The sequence below is a fragment of the Astatotilapia calliptera genome, chromosome 9, assembly GCF_900246225.1.
Source record: "Astatotilapia calliptera chromosome 9, fAstCal1.2, whole genome shotgun sequence".
NCBI lineage: Eukaryota > Metazoa > Chordata > Actinopteri > Cichliformes > Cichlidae > Astatotilapia > Astatotilapia calliptera.
The window spans coordinates 32,123,425-32,150,759 of NC_039310.1; the positions used below are offsets into that span (position 1 = coordinate 32,123,425).

Genomic DNA, 27,335 nt, shown 5'->3' on the forward strand with positions numbered 1-27,335 from the left:
GACGGGACCTGTTAGTACAGTGACCTCACAGTAGCCATGTTATTGGTCACATGATCGACAGCACAAACACGGTCCAGAGGTCCAGCTCAGGTGAAGCTAGCAGCTACAGCCACCTGTGTCACAGAGGCCACGCCCCTCCTTCACGGACGAGCTCAGTGGCAGCAGGATGGTAACTGAGGAAACAGCAGCACTGCTGCGGTTCATTTGGCGTAAAACCAGGACACAAGCTGGAGTCGTGGCTCAGATTAGCTGGTGATGAGAAACATATCAAGCTAACAACGTAGCACTGCAGCTAAATCGTTGATGAAACTTCACATAAAAATCACTCGACAGGCCGTCACAGCCGAACCAGAGTTCATAAGGTCATAGTTCATGGAGACCGTGCAGGATCATGAATCACGTCTCGTTATAAAGTCATTGTTTCCCACAATAACTTGCTCTGGTTAGAGGAACACGTGCGTTTTTAAAAACTCTTTGTCAGAATCAGGTGTAGGATTTATTTTCTAATGAAGTGTAGTAGGACGGGCAGGAGGTTTAAAGAAGCGCTCCGTTAAATATTGACGAACTCCTTTTTGAGTATGTGTAGCTGTTAATGTAAAACGTGTTTCAGAGCTGATAAAGTCTGTGCAGCATCGTGAGTCTGATCACATCCAGGAATCAGCTGACTGACTGATGGCGTCTTCTTTGAAGCCTGCCTCCTGGGACGGAACGAAGCCGTCCGTCACCGTCTCTTTGTCGCGGCTTTCTCGTTTTTCACTGCAGAAATCCTCCCGTCTTCGCGTTTCCTCCTCGTCTGTCTAACCGGCGCAGTTCTCGGCCTCTCTCATTAGTCCGTCTGAAACCTCGCCGGGTGTTCGGGGACTGTTGATTATCGCCGTGTAGATGGCAAAGTGTCTTAACCTCCACTAAACAGAGGATCAGGCAGATAAGCTGTGTGAACATGTCCCGCGTAACCTCGCCAAAGCCCGGCCATTTCGCAGTAATCCACCTGTAATTACAGCCTGATCTCTGCAGCGCCGCCGATCGCCTCGCACACCTGCAGGGTGTGTGTGTGTGTGCGCACGGGTGAAATCAACAGGAAAACAAATGGAGTGAGAGGAGGAGGTGAATTTTTGGAAAGCAGTGGGAAGCAGCGTCACGTACCTGAGTGTCTGCGTTAACGTAGAGTGGGTATCGTGGTGGAAAAGAACAACTGCAGTATTTGTGGACTCATGAGTCACGTTTGTGTGCGTCGCCCACTCAGGAAGGAAGGCGATGACTGAAGTAAAAACAAAGTGATGATGGTGTTGTTGTCCATTTTATTCTGAGGAGCCACAAACCTGCAGCTCTTCGTGTTGGGTGGTGTTTAGTTTTATTCCCTCCTCGTGGTGTAGAACCATCACGTCAGCAGCCCGTCAACACCGGGTCCTTTTCTCAGTTTGATCAAGTACCCGGAGGTCCGTGTGACGAAAAACCCGGAAAATAAAATTCAAAAATCCAGAAAAAACTAAAAACATTCCAACAAAATAAATCAAACTGTGGAAGATGTTCGTGGGTCGCTTCAAAATAAAACAGGAAGTGACTATACAGGGTCCATGCTGGTAGAGTTAGCTGTGAGCTAACCTCACAGCAGCCATGTTATTGGTCAGTAAAAATGCTCCAACAGCACAAACACGAGGTCAGAGGTCGGGGACCAGAAGGTGGAGCTTCAGGTGTAGACTGATGGTGGATATTAATAAATCAGCTCCTCAGAAGTTTTCACGTTTTCTTTCCATGAGTACGATTTCCCTCCACACAGAGCCGGCTCGATCGAGCTCGGTCGTGGACGCCGTACTCCAAGATCCTCCCCTCTACGATGTTTATCTGTTTATACTCTGGAAATATTCCACAGGTAAACACAGCATCATTGCACCTGTACGCTAATGTGATCAAAAGCTTCTTAAGGTGGTGTTTCGCTCTCGGAGCTAAAGGTCACATGGACTTGTGCAGACTGCTCTCAGGGGTCTTTAATTAGCGCGAGTTTCATCGCCATGCTGCGAGCGTCGCGTCCACAACTGAAAACTGAATCTGAAACATGCTGACATCCATTTTAACGCCGCCTGCTTTGGGCTGATTTAATTGTTTTTCCCTCTCGGGCCTCTGGATCCGTCTCTCGCCCCCGCCCCTCCCACCCCACTGATCTATAAACGGCGAGGTAAACCTGCACGTTGCCTGGTTACTAATCACGCTGCATAATTTATGCCGCCCTCATTACTAATTCAGGAGCAAGGCTCAATAACAGGCGGCCACCGCAGACTGTTTTCATATATTGTTTCCGTGATCCATATTCATTACTGGAGGCCGAGTCGGGCGCCGCTGGGAGAGCTCACGTTTGAGAGTTCAGACACGTCGTCTGCGGTTGGATCCAGAGTGACACTCTGCCACGCAGAATGAAATTTATCCATCTGTGTTGGTGCAATCAGCACTTTGCAACTTTGTGAAGGAAACTTTAACGAACGAGGGATGAGTCATACGAACTCAGCTTCTCCTGTCACACATGGACGAGCAAACACTGGACGGCGTGCTCCGGTCCAGCACGCCGTCTGAAGGTCTTTGTCCTAAAGTGATAACATACATGACATAACCACTGATTAGTTCAGTGGATGGAGATTCCTCATAGTGGTCAAGGACGCTGATTTCAGGGTTTTCTTTCAAACAGTGGTTTCAGTGCTAAGTCGCATCTTTTACTTTGAAGGCGACCATTCTGTGGCATAGCTGGAACTCGCCGTCTGCTCGCCGAGTGGCAGTGAAACTGAAAACGCACCATGGAAACCTGGAACGGAGACCTTCAAAGTAAAGGTTGTGCTCTTTGAAACTTGCTGGTTGCAGCTTCTACTCTGAAGACAAATGTTTTCAAGTTTTGCTAACGGTTGGCGGGTATTTGGAGAGTTTTGCAGACCAGCTGGCATTTTGATGCAAACTACATGCGACCTCGGCAGACCTCTTTGACTGATTTCACCCAGTGACATATATACACACTTTTCCCCACTGACTGGCTTCCTATCCTTGTGTTATTGTAGGGTTTTTGCCAAGGACCTTCAGGTGACTGTTGTTGTGATGTGGCGCTATATGAAAACGCCTGATGACCGGTCTCCATGCCTGTGTGACGCAGCTTGTATAATAAACATCATGTAGGTCAGAGATGACACTTCTGATACTGGAAGCTTTCTGGTTTCCACTTGTAGTTCGAAAACAGACGTTCATCGTGCAATGACCTCTGGGCCTGAAAAGCTGCAGTTCCTCTAACGTCCAGCAGAGGCTCCAGCAGTGGGTCGGCCCCTGTAGACGCCCATGTTTAAATGTCCGTAGGTGCTAGCTGTGTGCTAGCCTTCACCTCAGCTAACTAGACGTCTGGACTGCGTTCATGTTTGATGGCCAAGCGATGGCTTCCATACGTGGTCTCTTATTGTCTGTCTGTAGCTGTGGATGCAGTGAAGCAGCACCAGTGATGGGAATAACTGCGGCCGCTCAATTAATCGAATTTTAATCACGATTACGATCTGGGCTTTCAACGATCATTAAAAATGACTGAGCCGATTATTAGCCCCTCCCTCATTTGTCCGCGACACCTTAAAGGCCGGTCCATGAAAATATTGTCGGGCATAAACCGGTCCGTGGCGCAAAAAAGGTTGGAGACCGCTGATTAAGAGGACCCGAGGGAAGCTCAGAAAGCTAAGCAGAAGTTATTTGGAGAGGAGAGTGACTGCTGTTGGTTGAAAAGAGGTAAAAAAAACTTCAGTGGTGTTGCACACTATTTTATATTATTTTTTAAAGTCATTGTTAACCCTTTAAAGCCGGTCAGAGCAGCACGCTCCGTTTTGCGTAACTATTTTTAAATCCCTGTAGAATCTGAACCGTGTAAGCTAGCGCAATAATTTGTTTTGCATATGAAACCAGAGGAGTTGTACTTACATCTGATGCCATCAGCTTGTCCTCGGTCACGGTTTCCTTCCACATATAGCTTTGCAAAAATTGCATAAAAAGCACTTGCAGGAACAAAAACATAATATTCCAGAAACACGCTTTGCCGATCCGATCAGCTGTTCGTAACACTTCCCACAGTGAAACAGACGTCAGCGCGAACTATCGCATGTTCGCCATTTCCTGCCCGAAACTGGAAGTGACGTCATTTTCGCGGAAAATGTAGTTTTTTACTTGTAGGCCTTAAAAGCCTATACTGGTGTTTTTATAAGTCATGTTTGACTTTTCTGAATAGTTTCTGGGATGCTTAGAACTCAAATTGCACTGCTGGAAATAGTTTATTTTGATGCACCTGCTGTTTTCTTTGCAAATTTGCATCATAGGATTGTTTTTTGTTTTTCCTGCAGTATATAAAAATTGCTGCATCTCCAAAATAAAACTATGAAGACACTCAAAATTAATTTCCTGTGGTGAGAAACAATTTTGTGCAACTTTTTTGTATTTACAGTTTTGAGGGATGAACCTCTTAAATTTCTCTAACTAGAGATTTCTCCAAGTAGAAATAAAAATAATGTAATGTAAAATAATGTAAAAAAAAAATAAAAACGATTTTCAATTTTTTTGTAGTTTATTGCACTTGTTTGCAATTTATGTAATTACTATGGACTTAATGCATACATATTATTAAAATATGGGCTATAACAGTTGTATTGATGTATAGCAACTTGAAATGCTCCCACAAATGGCACTACAGCATGTAAAAAAAATAATATAAGCTCTGGCGGACTTGGTTCTATAGTAGGTCTTAAAGGGTTAAATAAATATCGTCAAATAATCGAGATCTCAATTTCAGTAAAAATAATCGTGATTATCATTTTTGCCATAATCGAGCAGCCCTAGGAATAACGACGTTACAAGTAACGGCGTTACTAACGGCGCTACTTTTTTCAGTAACGAGTAATCTAACGAATTACTATTTCTATCGTTACAACGCCATTACCGTTACTAACAAGAAAATGCGGTCGCGTTACTGTTTTTCAACAAACGGTTGGTTGAAGCTGTGTTCAGCTTACAGCAGGAAGTATGTGTAAGTAATCTGGGCGCTGCAGCTTTAAGCAGCTGCGCTCCCGCAGACAGACCATCACTTTTTGGCTTATGAGCAAAAAATAAACAAAACAAAACTCAGCCTGTTTGTGTTGGTGGAAAAATGCACCATGTGGACCAATCAAAAATGATATGGCAACATGACATTTGGCTGTTTAGGAAGAGGTGGAAGATTTAGGAGAGAGCGAGTTTTGAGATGTGAGAGATTTGTGACGTTCAGCGTGTTTGGAGTGTGTAGTTAGTGTGTAGTGTTGTCGATAGTTTTGTGTTGTGTGTCAGAACAATGAGGCGACTGCTGTCTCCAGGTAGAAACAGCAGTGACACACCTGCTGCTGTCAGACCTGCAGGTATCAGGCTGTGATGTTTCCTTTATAGTGGACAGAAATATTTGCAGTGCCACAAATAATTTGTGGCATCTTATTGAAGAACAGCTGATTGTTCTGTAAACAGTTTGAAATGGTTATTAAAAAAGGGTAAAAGGTAAATGGCTGCAAATAACTTTGTTTGCAAAACTTGTGCATATGATTGTAACATTCACAATTTATATTTGCATTTAGAGTTATGAAATATGATCATTAAACATGTTTGTGGTTGTTACAGTAAAAATATAACTTTTTCTACTCTGATTTGATGTTTTTTGTCTGATTTTAGACCAATTGTCTTAATACAGTTTGTCAAAATGAAAATATGACTGTAAAATCAGACACATGAAGTTGTGCTGAAAAGGATGAGACCAAACAAGGCAAATAAACAGTTTTTAAAGGTGAAATGTGGAGGAAACATCAAAGTGGTTAAAAATGGCCGATTATACCCTGGAGCCCAGAGGGTTAAACATTTTTTTAAAGTAACGCAATAGTTACTTTTCAAGTAATTAATTACTTTTAGAGTCTTGTAACTCAGTTACTAATTCAGTTACTTTTTTGAAGAAGTAACTAGTAACTATAATTAATTACTTTTTCAAAGTACTTTGCCCAACACTGTCCAGCACCCACTGGATTATCTAATCCCAGTTTTGCCACCATGAAGGCAGCCGTTCTTTTCTTCATGAAAAGTTAATGTTTGGAGATTCAGTTAGAAACAAGCTCAACATGTTCCACTTTTCTGTTTGTAGCTAACGTCCTTACACATGAATAATTCATTAAACAGTATTTTTCTCAGTCTAAATCTACAGTGCGTTACAGTTATTTTTTTATGTGTGCAGAGCCTAAAGCCTAAAGTATGTCCAACAGCACAAAGTCATGAATGTAAAAAGCAAAACAGGAACATTTGTGGAGCAGATGATCATTTTGAGTTCAGTTATTTAATGAGCAAAGGTCCATTTGCCCTTTTTCTTTCTGCCTGTCTGACTCCCATGTTACACTGCAGTCATATTTCCTTCCTCGAGAGCTGCCAGCCAGAGTTTCCATCTATAAATCATAGCGTTGGGAGACTGGTGGAGGCTGCCAATAGTCTATTTAGGACTGCTAATGGTGACGGATGAGAGTGTGGCTGAGTGAGACGTGGGGAGGTGAAAAGACGAGCCTCCGAGGCCTTCACATTAACTTGTTTTTCTAACTGGTCCAATACAGAAGCTGTCTGAAACTGGCGCTGATGGAAGAACCAATTTTCTATTTATTCTTGGCATCAGGCTTTTATTTTGAAATGCAAACAGGGAGTATTTGTAATTATCTACCACAATCTGATAGCAGAAATGTTTCATTTACTGACAGATGTGGAAAACAGCCACATAAAGGGAGGAGCTCGGGGTCGATGATGGCCAATGAAACGCTGAATTCTGCAGCGGATTCTTTTTTGAAACTGATATTCAGGATTAATCTGAACAACAAGGAGGATGATGGAGTGAGAGAGCGAGCTGAGGTCGAATCAAAAGAGACGAAAGGATTGATGGTGGAAATGTGCCGAAGGGAAAGAAGAACTAGCAGGGATCAGTTTAGGAAGAAGAGTGATGAATGGGAAGAGGACGGGGGGATAAAAGAGCGACAAATAGGTGGTTGAAAAATGTAAATGGAGAGCAAAGAGGAGAGGTCGGAGAGGGGAGGTGTAGAGAGGAGGAAGTGATGGAGGTGAAGAGGGACAGAAACTATAATTGAAAGTGTGGAGTGATCGAATGTCAAAGAGCAGGAGGGAAGATATGAAGTGAATGAAAAATGAGCGCGTGTTGGAATTGGAGTTTGACAAATAGCAAATGAGATTGTGGGAAGCAAAGAACAAAATATATGCACGTAAGCGCAGTGAATGCATATTAAATAACATCACAATCAGCACAAGTTTCAATGATAATCCATCAAGTTTTCATGTAATTACTCCGAGGTTCTTCTGTGAGACTGCAGGACGAGTGAGGCTGCACGGCCACTCGCTCGAGCTTTATTAGCTTCTCAGATATTTGTTGTTGTTTTGGGGGGTTGGATTTTTTCACGACCTCGTGATTTGCTCCAGTTTGTGTTTTGTTTCGTCCGAGTTCAGATATTCTCTGGGTTTTTTTAAACGTGTGTTTTTGCCCTGCTCTGGTCCAGTATTCTCCAGATTTGCTTTATTTTGGACTCTGCTGTATTAACGGTGTTGCTGGTGTCTTTGGTGCCCATCATGGGATCCATTTGGCGCCGTCTCTCCTTGTTTTCCAAAGTGCATCTGCTGTCTGCTCTGTTTGGTGTTCATGCCGAGTTTTTTCTGGACTCTGGGAATCCCACTGGGTTTCAGTATTTACTGATAATTAAACGCTGCTATAGTTCCATATTTTCTGCAGTGCTTCTCACCAAGTGAAACACATTCACTCATGTTTTAAGTTTATTGTTGTCTGTAGTGTTCGTTTGGTTCAGTACCTGCTCTAATGGCTGGTTTCTTCTCGAACCATTTTCTAACTTTTCACTGTTGTTTGATTTGTTTTCTTGTGTTTCAGGCAGTTTGGTTCTTTGTTTGGTTCCACTCTTTGGGATTTTAGTCTTTTTTCAGATGTTTCCACACCACAACAGTTCAGTCTGTTTAAAGTCGACTCGACTGTCAGGTGTTTGCTACAAGTTTGAACTACTTCCTGTAGCCTGTAGCTTTGTATTCTGGGATGTTGCAGCGCTAACCGTGTCCTCACTGCACATGCGTAGCCTCAGCTTCTTCCTGTATTTGCGTTTTTTGCAGTGTGTGGACTGAACGGCCTCATGTGGTTTGCAGTTCGCTGGAGTTCACTTTGAGTTTTGTGTGTGAAAAGAAACCAAAACATGGAGAAAAGCACATTTACAAACTCATCAGCTGATTCAGAGCAGAGTGAACGAACCACACGAGAGAAAAAGGCCTTCGTGGGTTAGTCCGGTGTCCTCAGGTGTCTCAGATGCTCATTGGTCGAGCAGTTTCTGATGATTTAGATGTTTGCGTCCTGGTTTTTCCTCAGCTGGTGGTTGTCAGCGTGATGACATGATGTTACTTTATACTAACATGTTCTTGTTTACTGATGACAAATCCCCATAAACACATCAGTCTGCATACAGATGCCACATTACTCACGCCAACGCGTCAGTGCTGGCGTCATGTGATCATAAAACAATGACGTCATCCACAGAGGGCGATACAGCCACACACAAGTCAACCCACACCTCGCCGCTGTTTTGTATAGCCTTCCTGATTGGCTGAGGGAGCAGGCCTGGCATTGCAGAGCTGTGTGTGAGTCGAAGGAGGGAGGGGAGAGGGTTGTCTCATTTCTCTCTCTCTCTCACACACACACACACACACACACACACACACACACACACACACACACACACACACACACACACACACACACACACACACACACACACACACACACTCTGATATTTGCTCTCGGGCCATCTATCCTCGATGGGTGTCGTGCAATCTGTTTTGGCTGACGTCTGCGCCACACTGCGGCTTAGTTCAGTGATGCTCCGCCCACACACACTCAGACTGGCTCTTGATCGTCATTCGGGCGTCTTTGCCGTCTCTCTCCTCGGCTGCTTGGCTGTTTCGTGGTTCAGATGTGTGATTCTTCTTATGTTGAAAGCTCTTCATTAGCCGCAGCGTCAGTTAATCCGCCGGCAGCTCTGGGTGATGTGCAGCATCTCTCAGGCTCTCGCTGTTGATCCCTGTGGTTGCTGACAGGCTCAAGAACCTCAGATCTGATGTGGCAAAAAGGCGAAGACTCCCCGCGACTGCACTCGAAACCCGATGACTCCACGAGTCTGGAGCCTGAATCTGCATCTTATTGACCTCTGTGACACTTCGGGTTGTAAACAAGGCCACCAGCCTGAAACTTCAGGTGTACAGACAGCCTTATATCCTAAAATCTCCAGTTTATACCAACATAAAAGCTCACTTTATGGACCAGTCCACAGCGTAAAACCTCAGATTCATAAATCAGTCCTATAACAATGTAACCTTCACTTCACAGAAACCCAAATTTCCCCTTAAGCACGGGTTATAAACCGGCTCAGTTACTTTATGATTTCCTACTTTATAGATCAACCTGAACCTGATAGACTGGAATAACGTTGTTGGGTTAAGGTCAATGTATTCAAGATTGGTCGTAAAACACCAAAATACTTTTTATTTTTTAAAAAACAGCCTCACACCCCTTTAACCCTGGATTAGAGCCGTATTTGCACCTCAGATTATCAGTGAGCCGATCAGTTGTGCGCCCTTAAATGTATGCAGCGAGTTAACCGGCAGCACTGCCATTTATCGACCAATCATAAACCTCTAACCCCCCCCAGTTCAGATCTGTCACCCGCCCACAGGACTCCAGCTCATAGGCCCATCCTGCACCTCGAACCTCCAGTGTATAAATCTGCACTGAAGCCCCTGACAGCTGGTTCTTCGCCAAATCCAACTCTGAACTCTGCTGATGCAGACAGCACACCCTAAAGCTCTTTGATAAACCGCTTCAACATCTGCAAGCCTCCACTCATCTAAAATTTATGGATGAGATTCAACGCTTGACAAACAGCACAGCTCTTCACACCACGATGACTAATGAGGTATAAATACAGTGTAGGTTTCTGCGAAAGTTATTAATCAGATAGATATATGCTTATTTCTCTTCAGGAAGATAAGTCCCCCATTCTGAATCCCGGACAGGCCCCCCATTTGTCACAAATTGGTTCAAAGTAAGTGATAAAGACTGAGTAATCACAAAACATGAAAGGTAATTCATTAAAACTAAACTAGAAAACACATAAACACACAGGTGGTTGGTGTAAAGAGAAGACACAGGATGTCCTGCAGATCACTTTGCTAATACTGAGGCCATTAAAGGCTGAGGCTGTCTGTCCCACAGCTGAAGCTTGGTCCAAACTGGGTCATGAACAGGACGGTGGTCCAAGCACAGCAGCAAATCTGCAACAGAACGGCCGAGAGAGCAAAAGCTGCTGCAACAGTCCAGAGCTCAGAGAGCTGTGCATAAATGAATGCTGCAGACCTCGATGTGAAACAAGTCCTGCAGTCGCCTGTGGACTGTCTGGGTCAGATGTTGCTTGCAGGGCGATTGAATAGATATTGGATATCTGCAGTTTCATCACCAGCTGGTTTTTCAGACTTTGTTGAGATTGAACTTTGTAAATAATGAACTCCTACTATTTAATATTTAAATAACATGTAAAAGCGAATTATTCCCACCTGTTTGTTCTTTTATAAACTGCATTTAGTTCCCATAGTTTGGCAATTCTGTCCAGCTCGAAAAGAAAACAATCCCAGATTTTGACATCACTCAGGCTGTTTTTCTTCTAAACCTCAGGGGTTTATATTTGAGTTTCTTTCTTTCACAAAGAGTGTGTGTGTTCAAAGAAACTCCTTGGGTCAAGAGGATGTTTTTATTGTAGATAAAAGCTCTTATTTCTTTTAATGCAGCATTATAATGCTGAATTATATTTCAGAGGTTTCAGAAAGGTCAATATATCTCCATGAGAGAAATGCTCTTCTCGTTACGAAGCGTTTCTCTCCTCACTGAAAATCAGATATTGGGAGAATCAGGTTTCACAGTCATTTCTGCAGCATTAAGAAGTCTCAGATTTCATCTGCACAAACCTGCAGTCACCCTGTCCAATTACAAGGTGTGTTTTCTGTCACGGCGGCCTGTGTAATCATTACGCTTAATCAAGATCCTGCAGCTTAAAACCACAACCACCGCTGCACAGTCTCTAATAATGCAGTCATAAATATATTCATGGCAAATATAATTAGGAGGGAATGGAGACAGATGAGCAGAGAGGAGGAGGAACTGATACCAGACAGGGGGAGGAAGAAGAGGAGCGAGGAGGGGAGAGAAACATACAGAAGAGATTAAGGACAAGATGGAAAAGTACTTAATTTTGTCTGTATGCAAATATGCACATTCTTTACAGTTACTTATTAGTTATTAGGTTTTTATAATAAGGTCAGAGAACTTCATATCACACATCTGGACCAGACCGCCAGCACATGCATAAAGAAACGAGGAATCTGAAAGTACAAAGACAACCTTGGACGCGACCTTAACTGAATCTGAAGGAGGCGCCGTGGGAACAGCTGCTGCCCGACTGGGAGCAGTAAGGAGCCGGACCCCCAACCCCACCCGGAGCAGTGTGCACTGCAAAATCAGCTCTTTGGAGTAAAACTGTTGGAGGCCAACAATAAGGAAAAAGGAGGCGTCAGTTTACCACAAACCTAAAGAGTGCCGGAAAACATACGAGGGAGTCGGTGGAGCTGAACCGGCTGAAGCAGCACGAAATCTTACCGAGTCTCCCACCGAGGCATGAAGCTCTCCACCATCAAGGATCCAGCTACCAAACACCACCTCCACCCGAGACGTGAACATGGAAGGTTACCTGTGCAACAGAGGCTACCGTGATGGAGCTCAGGCCATCCATCCATCTATTGATCCATCCCTCCATCAGCATCCATCTATTCAACAACCATCCATTCACCCATCCATCATCCACCCACAGACAAACATGACACTTTTCCAGTTGCCCTTATCTCCAGCCACCAGCATCTGCATCAGGTTCTCTTCCTGGTTGGTCATACAGGAAACACGTCACTCAGGATCCATCCCAGTCAGATTCCTGTCGGCGTCTTTACTCCTGCTGGGTGACCGAGCTCCTCAGCCTATGTCTACGAGGAAGAGAAGCTTCAGAGGAAGCTTTCTGCATCCTGTATCCTTGATCTTATCCTTTCGATCTGCAGCTCGGGAGTTTGGTGTCACCTTGGTGTTCAGACCTCTCTTCACCACAGCAGACAATTAAACCAATCAATCTGGCAATCATCACTTTCACTCTTCCTCCGCTCGTGAGTAAGACCTCCTGAGATACTTGAACCGATCAAACGGAGGCAGCAGCTCATTCCCAGTAAGAGTGGTCCCTGCAGCTTTATCCACCTTCAGACTTGGAAGGTTTCTCATTCCATCCTAAAGCCTTTGCACTCCAAACTACCTCAGCACAACTTGGAGCTCATCGCTCAATAAACCAAGCAAAACCACATCTATGAATGCAAGATGACGAAGCATCGACTGCAAGGCTTCTGAAATAAACGGCACTCTGTGGACAGACCCTTTAAAGGGCTGTTTTACTGCTTTGACAAGCTCCAGGAAAAGACTACAACTGGTTGCAGGCAGAGATGAAAGATAACATCTGGACTTAAACAGCTGCAGGGCAGCCAGATATCATCTTTGGGCTCTCTGGAGATGATGGGTGTTCATCGGTGAATTATCAGTGAATAATGGAGTCCATGCAGTGCACCTGATGATGCGTCCTGCCTGTCTTAGTAAGAGCTCTGTCCTGTTTTCTTTGTGGAATAAAAGTCGTCAGTCAGGATTTAATCAGTTTCTGCTCATTAAATCAAAACTGCAGGCAGATAGAGACAAGAGGACGAGATGAAAGATCTTCAATCTGACATGAAGAAAAAAGACGCGAGAGGAAAGATGCTGGAGAGTTTTATGAGAAGGAAAACTAGTGAACGAATAAAAGAGGGAGGAAAGATGCAGAGGAGACAGAGATGGGAGGTGAAGGAGGAGCAGGCAGAAGAAAAAGAAACGCAGCGATGAGGAGGAGGAGTGTCGTGAGTCTGATTGATCGCACGCTATCATGAAGTGGAGATTTATTCCAGTGCGGTCCCTCATCCTCTTCGACCCCACGACCCCGCGCTCATTAGCATAGAAACCACGTTCCCCGACTGCTGATTGGACCGGGACCGACGGGACCAGGATGTAAAGGAGGAAGTGTGTTTGCGTGTTGGCGTGCACGGGCGCGGCGTGTACTCGTTCACGCACCCACGGGGGTTCAAGGAGGTTACACATCATCATAATAAGCAGAAACATTTCCAATCAAAGCAGGTAATTCTTCTCCAGCTCGCTGTGCGTCCACCCACCTGTGTGTGTGTGTGTGTGTGTGTACCCCTGGGTGTGTTTTCCATTAACAGACAGCTATTTGAATGCCGCCACTCACAAATGTTTAGAAAAATAGCAGGATTACATCCCGGGCCTCTCCGCCCACTTCTCGCTGAGCGGCTGACCTCAGAAAATGAGTCTGAAAGCCAAATGACGGCCCGAGGCCTCGCCGTTGCTGCCGCCGCCACACAGCTAATTGTTTTTGCAGATTTATGCAAAACAGATAAGAATCCAATCTCTCCCTGTCGGTCGGTGCTGCGTGTTCTTTGAGTTTCTTCACGGACTCGGTGGGACCGATAACAACCTGTTTTCGTGCAGGTGGAGCTGGTTGGTCTGTTGTTTTGCGTCTGTAAACTTTTTGGCAGCTCTGGCTGTTTGATGAAGACCAGAGGAAGAACCCGGTCCTGGTCCTGGTTTAATGAGCTGGGATTTGCAATCTTTCACTCCAGTTTCACTTAACAGCCACCACAGCACCCTGGAAGTGGCGCCAGGAGGTTCAGCGACGCACATTAAAGCAGTGCATGCTCCAGTGCTTTATTTGAGTATTTCCCATTTATGAAACTCCGGAGGAACTCCGTGTCCTCGGGAACACTGTGTGAAATCATAAAACAAAATCCACAAATGGACTCCAAACTGGAGCTTCAACAGTAAATCTCATCGTTCAGCATTTCAACCTTTTTCCTCCGACCGAAGTCCCGAGGGCAACAAGCTTTTACCTTTTAGCTTTTATTAACAACGTCTGATTGGCTGATTACCTTCTCGCTCCATGTGACACGGCGGCCGGTCTAATCCAGTTAAAAGCGCGAGCTGGTATTGATTTCACTGTTTAAATCCTCTTCAGCCACGCGGAGGAGGAGGCGGCTCCGAGGGATTTGAAGCCTTCACATGTGAAACACGGACCTAACAAGATGGGATTAAAGTGGAGACGAGTGTTCCTGAAGGTGGACGCGCCGATCTGAAGCTCGATTCACCGGCAAACCTTCAGCATGAATCGATGACGAGCTTTTATCTTTGCTCTAATGTTGAGTTTGGTCTAATGGAGCAAAGACAGAATTCAGACTGGAGATTTATTCACTTATACAGTGATGGCTACCTCGAGCACTTTACATAGTAAAGATGCTGCAGTCATGATACTGTTCACCTGGTTAACATACAGTAACAAATGTATGAGCTGAGCTGGTGAACCTGGTTGGTGTCTAGGGATGGGTATTGATAAGATTTTCACGATTCCGATTCCATTTTCGATTCTGTTTAACGATTCGATTCTTTATCGATTCTTTTTAAAAAAGGAGAACACTAAGGTCGATTAGCTTAGAACTTTGTTTTATATCTTCTCTTTGAACAAGATAGAAATTTAGGAGTAACATGGCCTTACAAACCCAACAGTGAGATCTTAAGAGATCCAGCCTACGGCTCTTCAATAGGGTGTCACAGGGACCCCAGGAAAAAAAATGTATATGTAAAATAATAAAATAAATATTCTTCTGTAGCAATAACAAAGTAAAACATAAATTATTCTGTAGCAATTACACAAGAATATCCAGTAATGTCCCTGCCTACAATTAAACACATTCACTTACTGAAAATCATCTGCTGTGGCAAACGGGTGCAAGCCTTTGACCACAAACTGAGTCACTGCTCGGTGACGTTCGTCTATCCTGGCCTGAAAGGAGACGCTGCCGGCAGACTGCAGCGAGAGCTGCCAGCATCTGAGCCAGACTCTGAAATCTCTACTTTGCAAGTATTGCAAGTTGCCCTGTTGTCATCCGTTCACGTAAAGTATAACCAAACTTTTGAGTGTTTGAGCTGCCGTGTTTCCTGCCAGGTAAATGACGCTCCGCAACGTGGTGACGTCATTCCAGGTGACTGGAATCGATAAGAGAATCGTTTGCAAAAATGAAACGTCAAACAATTCCAAGGAAGTGAAACAGTGGGAACCGGTTCTCAACAAGAACCGGGTTTCGATACCCATCCCTATTGGTGTCTGTGGGTTTTTTTCATTTAAACCACCAGTGAAGCCATCGTGTCCAGTTCCTTAACACAGCGGTTCCCAACGGACCGGCCTTTAAGGTGTGGTAGATAAATCCAACAAAATAAAACGACACGACCGAGAAAAAACTGTGATCTTTTGTAAATATAACAATAAACGTGAATTCACTGTGTAATTCTGTAACTTTATTAGCAGCGTCCTCCTGAAATGCACCAACGACATTGAGAGTAACATCCTCCTCTCTGCCCCTTAATGCTCTCAGGTCGCTATGGTAACGTGTAAGCATTTCTTTCAAAATAAGACGCACAACTACAACACGAGAGAAAAGACCCAGGTAAACCAAGTTACGATAAAAACCCTGAAAACCATAAATTTTACACCTGAGCCTCAACTCTCACGGCCCGGTACCAAACCACTCAGGGGTGGTGACCACTGCCTTAACTAACTCTATGCTAAATACCTGCAGACGTCCAAAGGCCCGCCCATCAGCCTGCGTGCCACCCTGTGGTCACTGCTTTAACAGATTCAGGCTGATTGTTTTCATTTCTTCATCTTTGAAACCAGATGTGACATGTGAGGAAGTGCCCTCTGTGACATCATCAGGGACTATAAGTCATGTTTTATCCTCTGGACATGAGGCTTTTATTCTGAAGCAGCCGTTATCTGTGTTTCCTGTTTCCTGCTGTTTTTACCCAGACCCGTGAAATGGTTTAGATTTTGGATGCTTTATTTTATGTCGTTTCTGTGTCTTCAGTCTAAACTCTGTAGCTTAAGAGATGAGCACAGAGCCGGATTCTTCTTCTCCTCGGAGTTAAATCTTGGATGTTTTCCTCCCTCTGGATGAAAATTTTCCGCTCTTTGTTTCTTAAACTGTGGATTTCGATCCTGACGGGGTCATAGATTCTATTTCTGGAAGGTCTGTGCTTCAGAAAGGAAATAGGTTTGTCTCAATTAGTCTCCATCCCAGGGAGAGGAATGCCTTCCCTCTCATCTGGGTCCCAGGCCGGAGCGCCTGAAATCCTCGGGTTTACCCATAATCCTTTATTCCACCGAGCGTTTTGCCCTTCGCTTTGACCTGCCTCGAAGCAGCTGAAGACTTTTGTTCTGAAACGAAAAATCAGCCGTTTGAAAAGCATCTCGAGCGCCGTGACTGACAGGAAGTGGTGACGGCGCGCTGTGAAACTGACAGCGTCGAACTCAGAGATCATTTCAGGTCATTTTAGATATCAAATTCAAATTCAAATTCAAATTTTATTTGTCACGTACACAGTCATACACAGTACGATATGTAGTGAAATGCTTGGACAACTGCTCGTGACCTAAAGAAAACAAAAAAGGAAAAGGCTATGAATAAGATAGGAAATAAATATGAAAAATTAAAAAGGGTAAATTTAACTAGGAAGGAATAAAATATAAATTAAGGTTAAAAAATGAAATAACTGTACAACACAAATTAGAATGAAGGGTAAATTTAACTGGGAAGAATAAGATAAAAGATAAATATATAAATTAAAGTTGAAAATAAAATAACTGTACAACAAAATACACAATATAGAACTATATAAGAATGTATGAAGAAATCTAAATATAAATAAATATATACACAATAACAGCAGCTGTACAAGTATTAACCGGAAATGAAGAATATAGTGACCAGTGTTGTGCAAAACCAAAGTCCAGAAAGTCCAGTGTGTGTGTAAGAACCATATGTGTGGGTCAGTACTGTGTGGTGGTGTGATTGAGAGACCGTATCGCCTGCGGGAAGAAGCTCCTCCTCAGTCTCTCTGTGTTGGTCTTCAGGGAGCGGAATCGCTTTCCTGACCTCAGCAGAGAGAACAGTCTGTTGTTGGGATGGCTGAGGTCCTTCACCATCTTCCTGGCCTTGGTCCAGCACCGCCTGCTGTAGATTGAGTGCAGGTCAGGGAGCTCGGAGCGGATGGTGCGCTCAGCTGACCGCACAACCCTCTGTAGAGCTCGTCTGTCCTGCATGGTGCTGTTCCCGAACCAGGTTAAGATGTTTCCCGCCAGGATGCTCTCTATGGTGCACGAGTAAAAGTTCCTGAGCACCTTGGAGGGCAGTTGGAAGTCTCTCAAGCGTCTGAGGTGGTAGAGACGCTGTCGGGCCTTTTTTACCACGGTGTTGATGTGACAGGACCATGACAGGTCCTGCGTGATCAGAGTGTTTATGTAGAAAACATCAGTATGAACATTTGAACTATTTAATCATGTTGCTCTGAGGTTGTGCTCTAGCTCAGGTTTTCAATAATAATAAATGTCAGACGTTCGATTTATGAAAGAAAAAAACACCTGATGCCAGCTCCGACTGACACACCTGAACAGTCTCATGTTTACAGCTCGCTGCAGTTCCTCTGACGTCCAGCAGGGGCTCCAGCAGCGAGTCCGTCCCCCCACACTGCCATGTTAAAGCCTTACAGCAGAAATAAACATGTTTACACCCTGACAAAAAACTGTTTGGGCCTCTGTGTCTGTTTTACCACTTGATGTTTGGGGGCGTGGCCTCTTGGACTCACCTGTGGTAACTGGATTTCCGGAGCTTGACCCGTGGACCGTGTTCACGTCTGAGCTCCGGCTCTGAGGATTGAAATTCCTGGATTTTATTGGGATGTCTTCCACCCAAACAAACACCTGTGAGAGATTCGGGGCCGGTGCGGTCCACCTCTGACTCTCATCAAATGTGGGAATGTTTTTAGGAGGAACGCTGTTCGTCTCTCCAGCAGAGTTTCACAGACTTGCAGAATCGATATTAAGCAGCACTACAGCTGTTTTGGCCGGCAGCCTGCTCTCCAGTCTCAGAGTGCAGTCCTGCTGCACTCGGTCTCTACCCCCGCTTATTACTGTGCAATCCATGGAAATGTATTTTCAGTTACACTTATGGCTTACAGCAATTATGGAAGCAACATAATCAAGACAGAGCAATTATTTCTCTGCATTCCTTTTTTGCAGTGCAGCTCTCATTGGCCTCCTGATTGTGTCCTCCTCTAAAGTCTCAAACTCTCTGCTGTCACGAGGAGCAGGTTCAGCTCATAGTCTGCTGACAGGAGGACACTTTGATTAACGAGGACATGAGAAGACGTCCAAAGGTCGAGTTATCGCCTGATTAATCCTGCTCAAACGATGATGACTGTTACTGTTGTATACCACCGTGCTGATTTCCATCCATCCTCCGCTCTGTGAAGATAAACCTGAAGGAGTCTGAGGAGTCGGGCTCAGCTGCCCAAACTCTTGTTGGGCATTTTGTCTACAGGTGGCTTAGTTTACACACAGGAGGAGGCGGCCATACCTGCTGAAGTGCTGCAAAGCCACAAACAGCAGCTTTAGTCCATCTGCTGCCTTCAGGGAATCACACAGAGAGACCGGAGGAGAGCTTTCCCCTCCGATCAATGAAGTCTCAAAAATAACTGAGGAAAGAGTGTGTGTGTGTGTGTGTGTGTGTGTGTGTGTGTGTGTGTGTGTGTGTGTGTGTGTGTGTGTGTGTGTGTGTGTGTGTGTGAGAGAGAGAGCGCACAGGTGTGTGTTGTAGGCGGTCACATAAGGTTGTAACGATTTATTGACAGCATTAAGTTGAAGTCTTGAATAATAGAGAGGAGTCCACTGAAGTATCTCACACACGCGCACACACACACACACACACACACACACACACACACACACACACACACACACACACACACACACGTATGCCTTCCTGTTATGGTGAGGACCAAACAAAATGTCCCCACAATTCCTGAACCAAAGTATCAGAAAACCTCACAGGCATCACGTGTCCTAACAAACGCCACTGAGAACAAAAACAGGGCAGTCTCACAGACCTGAGACCCCCGAGCAACCACAGGTCACTATAGGGTTAAATTCCCCAACAAGTAGTTGCAAAGGTGGTGCTGCACCAAAAGCTTCCTTGCGGTGTCTTTGGTCCATGTTGGATTGCTCCGGTCGCCCATGGTCTGCATGGAAGTTGCCAACTACTCATGGAGCAGCAGTGAAACTGTGAGAAGTGCCACACAAACTAAAGAACAGAAACCATTCGCTTTGAAAGTAAAGGTTCGGCTTTATGAACCCTGTTGGTCGGAGTGGTAATGAAGACAAGTCTGTTTTTACGTATTGTTGCTGATTGGAGTTTGTGGAAACCACAGCCACTCCAACAATCTGCTCACGACCAACACAATCACAGGAAGGGTTTTGGTGCGGTCCCCTCTGTATGGACGATTTCAGCCGACAGCCTGGGGTCACCAACCAGTCTGCAGTGAGGCCGAAGGAAGTCCTAAGGAAGAAGCTAACTGAACTTTCAGCATAAATATATGGTGTATGGAACAATGAGACATGCTGGGTTTTATAATATACTTTTACATTTCTGTTGGATAAAATTTGCTATTGTGATTCGAGCTGTCAAATCTTTGAGGTTTCTAAGCCTCACAGATCGTTTTAACTGGTCAAAATGTCCCCGTTTCTAAAAATACCCTCAGTGCTGGGATCTGTTCTTTCTGTAAATTGAGCGAGACGTGCTGAGACGCTCTGCTTCCTCCTTTGTCCTCTCAGAGTGATGACAGACCGGCTGCGTCGAGTTTGATTTAGGATGGTGTGGTGGTTCATCGGCAGTCCATGTTTTACCTAAAGGTGATGTAGATGGGGTCAGCGTGGCCTCTCTTTGGACGAGGTCAGATGTGTTTGACACATTATTGTAAAGAAGGACTAGAATAGAAATGAGTAATTTTAGGTTTGTGTTTCGTTGCGAGTTTAGAGTTTCAGAGACTGAAGCCTTCGCGTGATTGGATGCATATTTAGACTATAAGTGATCAGTGAGGGTCCTTTGCTTATCTGATGGTGAGCCTTACGTCTTCGTCACTTCTTAAACGTGCAGTTGGGCCGACAGTGGGTGGAATATTTTTGCCATATTAAAAGCCGTAAGACTGCTTTGATAAAAACAGTAGATTTTACCCCAGACAACCCGGGAGCTGCTGGTCTGTTTGGGGTTTTGGTGAGACGCTCCACCAAGTGCTTCTCTTTTGGTCTTAAACTGTTTTATTCATCAGCATTCATTCATTCAGAGATCAGATGAAAGCGAGGTGCTAGACGGAGAAGTGTGATGCTTTTATTTTGTATGTATTTTCCACAGAGCACTTCCTCTGCCTGACTGACTAAAGTGATTCGTTAGCTTGTCTGCTGACGGCTGTTTCCTATGTTCTGTGTTTGTGCAGCGGGGGCGGGGGACAAGCTGGGCTGGGCGTTCGGTCTGGGCCTGGAGAGGCTGGCGATGGTCCTCTACAGCATCCCGGATATCCGGCTGTTCTGGAGTCAGGACGAGCGCTTCCTCAAACAGTTCAGAGTTCAGGACATCCACCAACCCGTCTGCTTCCAGGTAGACACAAACATCACACCTGAGTGGAAGAGGAGCAGATTTTCACACATAAACGCGATCGTGGCTCAAGAGTTGGGAGTTCACCTTGCAATCGGAAGGTTGCCGGTTCGAGCCCCGGCTCGGACAGTCTCGGTCGTTGTGTCCTTGGACAAGACACTTCACCCGTTGCCTACTGGTGGTGCCAGAGGGCCCGGTGGCGCCAGTGTCCGGCAGCCTCGCCTCTGTCAGTGCGCCCCAGGGTGGCTGTGGCTACAATGTAGCTGCCATCACCAGTGTGTGAATGGGTGCGTGAATGGGTGGATGACTGGATGTGTGAAGTGCTTTGGGGTCCTGAGGGACGAGTAAAACGCTTTACAAATACAGGCCATTTACCATCCTGAAGACGGATGAACGTACCGACTGCAGAATGAAAGAGCTAAAGTCTGTCTTCCATCCTTGTCTTCTTTTCTTTCCTGTTCTGTTTACGTGCCTTCCTCTCCTTTGTCCTTTCCTTTCACTTCTTGTTTCCTTTCATTCGTTAATGAAAGCTCCTCCCCTTGCCCTTAATTTGATCTTGTTTCCTTTTGTTTCAGTCCCATTATTTTGCTTTCGTCACCTTATCTTTTCTTCCCTCCTCTCTTCACTGCTCTCCTCGTTTCCCTTCGTCCATTCGTTTCATTTCCATTTTCCTTTGTCCTCTGCTTCCTGTTTACCCTCCGTGCAGTCTTATTGTGTCTCTGCTGTGTTCAGTCATGTCTCTCTTCAGCTACAACACCGTGTCTGTGCTTGTGTGTTCATCACTAACCTGTAATAACTGCTGGCTCGGTTAGTTTACCTTCAGATGCAATAACGAGTCCGAGTCTCTCGTAATAAAAACAATCTTCTACCGTCGTGAATTAATTCACAAATGCAGAAATTAATTTGCCGTTAACAACGTCCTGCTTGTTATACAGCCACCGTTTAAAAAAGCTGCAAACAGACTGTTTCTTATTTGTGGGCTGTGGTGATCGAGAGTCGCACATACTTCCTACCAGCCAATGACAAAGCAGCAGCCCACCTACCTGTAACCACACTTTACACCCTCACTCCGAGTGTGTGTGTGTGTGTGTGTGTGTGTGTGTGTGTGTGTGTGTGTGTGTGTGTGTGTGTGTGTGTGTGTGTGTGTGTGTGTGGTTGCCTCTTAACCTCATGCATAAAACATTTTGACAGTGGGGGCTCACATCAGCCGGCACCAGTCACTTCCACTGACCCCACCATCATCAACACACACACACACACTGTGGGGTGTGTGCAGGTTCACACAGCGGTTACTCTGTCCCCACTAAAGGTGCTCTTTGTCAACTCTCGTCTTCACTAATAAAGAACATTTCAAGTGACTGTTGGAGGGCAAAGAGGAGAAAAGAGAGGAGTAAGATGAAGAGGAGGGATGGTGGGGGTGGACGAGGCAGAAAACAGATGGAGGGAGGAAGCAGGGAATGAGGAATAAATGAGGCGAGAGGTAGGACAGAGGAAAGAAGAGGATAAGAATAGATGCAGAATCTGACTAAATGCAGTTATTTGAATAAAAGATCTTTAGATGTAAAAAAATAAAAGGATTGAGTGAAACGTAAGGTGAGAGAAAGTAGGGGGTGACATTAGTGAGGAAAAATGAGAGACAAAACACAGCTTTAATGGAAAAAATATACTGAAGCGAGTTTGAGGACGTGATTAAAAAAAGAAATGCTTGAAATAAATAAGAGAAATAAAGTGTGGGGAAAAGGAAAAAGAGGGAAAACAGATTAAAGCGTGTCAGGAAAACAGAGGAAAATGTAAATGACTAAAGAGGCACCAAAGTCTGAGAGGGGAAAGTGGAGGAGGAACGATTAAATGGAAGAAACAAAGTGCTGAAAGATACCTTAGTAAGAATGAAGAGAGTGAGAGGAGACGCTGGAAGGGTGGTTGGTGAAAACAACGACATGAACCAGTGTCACCTTATCCAAACACAGCGTCTTTGAACCGTTTCACAACACGTGTTCATCGCACTCAGCCAACCAATGCTAAACCTTCATTAACCGCTGTCCAATCAAACCACCTGCCTAGCTAGCAAAGAAGTCACCCAACTTCCTTAACATCCGACCAACAAACCAAAAAACTGAACCGAGCAGACAACACCTCCCTCCATTGTACAGCTAATATCTGCCTGTATTTACCCCACCTAACTACCAGCTGACCTACACAATCTTTCTTCCTTGTCAGCCAACCAATCCCATCCCTTCACCAACAATGAGAAAGAGCAGCTGATGACCAACTAACTTCATTACCTACCAACTTACCTTAATACCCAACAAACCAATCAAACACTTGATGAGAAGAACTGCTGCCTTTGAAAGTACAACCTATCGTCACCTACCTGGCAGCCCAATCACGTCCTTACCTTCCTACCACCTGACCCTGATGACCTTTATTTCTAGCGGGCGGACCAATCTTCTACTTTTAGCACCAATGAAACATGCAACGAAAGACCCACTGACCTCTTTATCCGACAGCCACCAAACTAGCAAACAAACAGCCAGTTGATCTGTGAACTACCGCCTTCCAAAGAACAAGTGATGGCTGACATCACGTGCACGGTACTTTCAGAACTTATCTGGACCACTATTTTTTTGTGCTTTTGTGACAGAATCAACAAAGTTTTACTCTTAAGCTGAAGTTTGTCAGCTCACATGGACAAATATTCACTCAGTTTATGTCGTCCTCTGAGTCGGCTGGTAATAATCTCCTTTAGGTTATAATCTTACTTCATTGTCTTTTGATCTGAACAAACTGAAGGAAACGAGAGGAAATAAATTGTAAATAGCAAATGCTTTTGAAACAGCCCACAGTGAGTGCATTCAATAAAGGTTTAACTGTATCTGACAAATTACAATAAACACATAATCAGTGTTGTTAAGCTGAAGACGTGAGGAGTGAGGGAGCGACCCTGCTGTCCTCCTGCTGTCCTCCTCACAGCCCTGTAAGTTTTATTGATAAACTCTGTTTCTCCAGAGGGGCCTGGGGAGCATGGCTCATCTCCTGCCCAGGGTCAGTTCACCTCTCCTGGGCTAAGGCTCTCCACCTCTCCCCCGAAAGCCTTTACTGGCCCCCACATCCACAGGTAATGAACTGTGACCGCCCAGGGCCTAACAGGAAATAGACTCCTTGGGTGTCGGTGTGTATGTTTGTATACGCACACACACAAATGGCTTCAGGGAGCTGTGCAGTGCCACTAAACTATTATAGTGTAAACAGACGGCTCACCTCCCTCCATACGTCTGCACAGTATGGTCAGAAATATGTGGATACTTCTCTCCTCACCTACCACCTGCTGTGCAAAGTCTTTCCCTGACGCTCGACTGAGTATAAAAATATCAAATGAGACTCGTTCATCTCTCTGTTCTTCTACCAGTTTTACTTCTGTCCTTTACTGAAATATGTATGAATTGTTTATTTAACCCTCGTGTGCAGCGCTTTGTGAAAAGCACTTAATAAATAAATGTTACAACTTTATGAATAGATGAATAAATAAAGTTTGGTTTCCAGTTCATTTATAATTAACTAACACTTACCAAAATCAGCCAATCAGTTACTTATCTGCTTGCCCAACCAGCAACCCAACCAACTAATCTATCTAACCAACCACCTACTTTAAGACGTCACGTTTTCTCAAACCTACCCAGCAAACCAACCAACTTTTACCTGCCAACCAACTGCTCAATAGGCCCCTTTCTTGCTAACCAGCCAACCTTTCATCTACCTACCTTCCTAGTTGCCTAACCGAGCAATTGCCTGCCTGTGTAACCAACCATTTACCTACCTGCCTGTCTGTGTAGCTGTCTACACAGCTAACCAGTTGTTGTCTATGTTCCTTGACAACCAGCCATCTACTTTGCAAACCAGCCAACCAACAACTTGTCTTAAACCGCAACAAACAAACTAACCACTAATTGACTTTTTTGTCTAACTAATCACCTACATGTGCAGGCAACTAACCAACCACTACCTAAACCAACAACTTACAGCTAACTGGTGATACCTTTCATCCTGGGTAACAAACCAGAAATCTACCAACCACCAACTGACTGTCCAACCAATGTCAAGCCTTCACTGACAAAAACCCAAACAGCAGCTAACTGATCCATCACTGAACCACCTGCCTTCCTCCTGCAGTTAACTAAAGTAAACTAGTCTTTGATAACATATGAAACAAACTGACCAACCAACTGATCACCTTGCTGTTCTTTACCTCCACCTTTGAATTGAGCTAACTACAGCCCAGTTTCTACAGAACATAACTAAATAACATTAAGTTGGCATGTTTCACTTTTCCTTGTTTTGTTCTGACTTTTGTTTCAAAGGTGGAAAAACCAGTGTCACACAGATTGATGTGTCTCAGTGAATAGCATTAAGATGGAGAGAAAATTAAGAAAATATCATTCAGGAGCAGAAATAACAGCAACTTCTCTCACTCTGTGCAAGTTATTCTGAGCATAATAAACAAGTGACAGATGATAGGAATCTCTCCTTCAGTCTGTCGCTGCATAAAACATCACATTTATTCTGTCGTCCCGATAAAGTTTTAATGTGTTATTGTCTTTGTGTTTTACTCTCTGCTGCACTTTCTCCTCTTTCTTCCTACAGTCGGGCTGTTTCTCTTCTCCACTTTCTGTCACATTTCTTCTTCTGTTATTCATTGGGTTCTTTTTTGTTGCTTGAATCTGCACTTTCAGCTCATTTTTATTCACCTCATCTCTCAATCTCTGCAGTTGGTGTGCTGATTACCCCTTCAGTCCTTACATCTTTGTGTTTATGCTTGGTTTACTTTGAAATTCTAATGAGTCTCCAGTCCAAATATCCCATAAATGTACATGTACGAAAACTAATCAATGTGGTGCACAAAGTAAAATTTCAACATCTTTGAGGATCATTAATAACTCATAATGTGTTATTGTGAAATTAAACTATTCTTCAGGGCCTAAACATCAGCCACAAATAACCTCAGCCACGCATCTGCACATAATACATGAATCCAGATGAAGACGTTACAAAACTAAAACCACAGCGAACCAGCAGAAAAACAACAGCGTTATGCCACATTAGCACTCAATCAATTAAACATAAAACTATTACAAATATAATCCATCATGTACTTTGCAACTATTAAGTGGGTACATTAATTATCATTGCATTATTTAGTTAAAATATATTAATGCAGACCAACCAGTTCCCTATGACCTAGCTACCCATCCACCCTCCTAACTACTTACACAACCAGCCTGCCAACCAGTCTCTCTGCTAGCATGGCTAACCAGTTACATACCTGCCAGTCTACCTGTGCAAACAACCAACTGCGTGCCTGTCAATTAAGGACTCACCTACATTCATCTACCACCTTTGCAACCAACCAATCTGTGTACCTGCCAGCATGGCTCATCACTTACATAACTACACAACCAACCAACTCCTTGCCTGCTTGCTTACTTTGATAACTAACCAGTTAAGTACCCACCCATGTAGACACTTAACCAACTACCTAGCTACATACTTGTACGGCTAACTAATTAAGTAATTAATTAACTACCAATCTAAACAACCAATTCCTTTCCTTTGCTTTACTACACAACCAACTAATTGCTTTCCCACCCACCTATGTACATGACTAACCAAACATGTGATTACCAGCCTATGCAATAAACCAGTTCCCTACCTTCCTGTTTGGGTAATCAATTACTCACGTACACGACTAAATAATTGCCTGCCTAGATAACTAACCACTATTTAATGAACCAATCAAGTGCCCACCTACCTAGATGCTCATTCAACCACCTACCTACTTACCTCCATGGCTAATCAGTTACTTACCTATCGACACGATGAACCAATCGTGTGCCTAGCTCTGTTTTTCAGGGACTTTTTTGTAAAGAGAAATTATCAGTTAATATTTCCACCATTGCTTACAGTGAACATTTTTAAGTTGAGCTGTCAGTCATTGTTGTTTTATACGTTTGTTTTTCAGACGCTCAGTAAGTACCCACCTCTCCATAACGACATCTCCTTCTGGCTGCCGAATGGCAAAGAGAGCGAGGCAGGCAGAGAGAGCTTCACAGAGAACGACTTCTACGAGCTGGTGCGCTCCATCGGAGGAGACCTGGTGGAGAAAGTGTCTCTCGTGGACAATTTCACACACCCAAAGTAAGAAAACCCACTGAGGGTCAGTAGATGGCTCTTTTTGCACAGGTCATTATGATGCTAAATTCCCTCCTCCTGCTCAGAGTGCTGCTGGTACACCCTGTGATTAAGCAAACATCAGCGACGGTTGAGGTGACTGTCTTTATTGATATCCCAGGTTGAGAGTGATTAACAAGCTGTTTGGTTGTGAGGGACCAGGAGCTTCGATGAACTCAGTGCTTGTCTTGCTTTGGTTCATTTGTGATATAACAAATATTTGAGGGTATTTGCTGGTGGAGCAGATCTGTATTTACCACAGATAGACTATCAAAGAATTACTATGCCATTATTGATATGCCATTTTAGCATTAAAGCCTCTTACTGTGATGCTAGCTCTGAGCTTTAGT

At 44.3% G+C, this 27,335-nt stretch overlaps 1 protein-coding gene across 5 annotated transcripts in view; it reads left to right on the top strand.

Moving 5' to 3' along the window:
• Positions 1-27,335, top strand: part of fars2 (phenylalanyl-tRNA synthetase 2, mitochondrial) — a 139,108-nt gene that overhangs the window by 73,394 nt on the left and 38,379 nt on the right. For all 5 annotated transcript variants that reach the window (XM_026180532.1, XM_026180533.1, XM_026180529.1 and 2 more), the window contains 2 exons: positions 20,606-20,766; positions 26,777-26,952. In XM_026180532.1, coding sequence (XP_026036317.1) covers positions 20,606-20,766; positions 26,777-26,952 — 337 coding nt within the window. The remainder of the gene's footprint in view (positions 1-20,605; positions 20,767-26,776; positions 26,953-27,335) is intronic.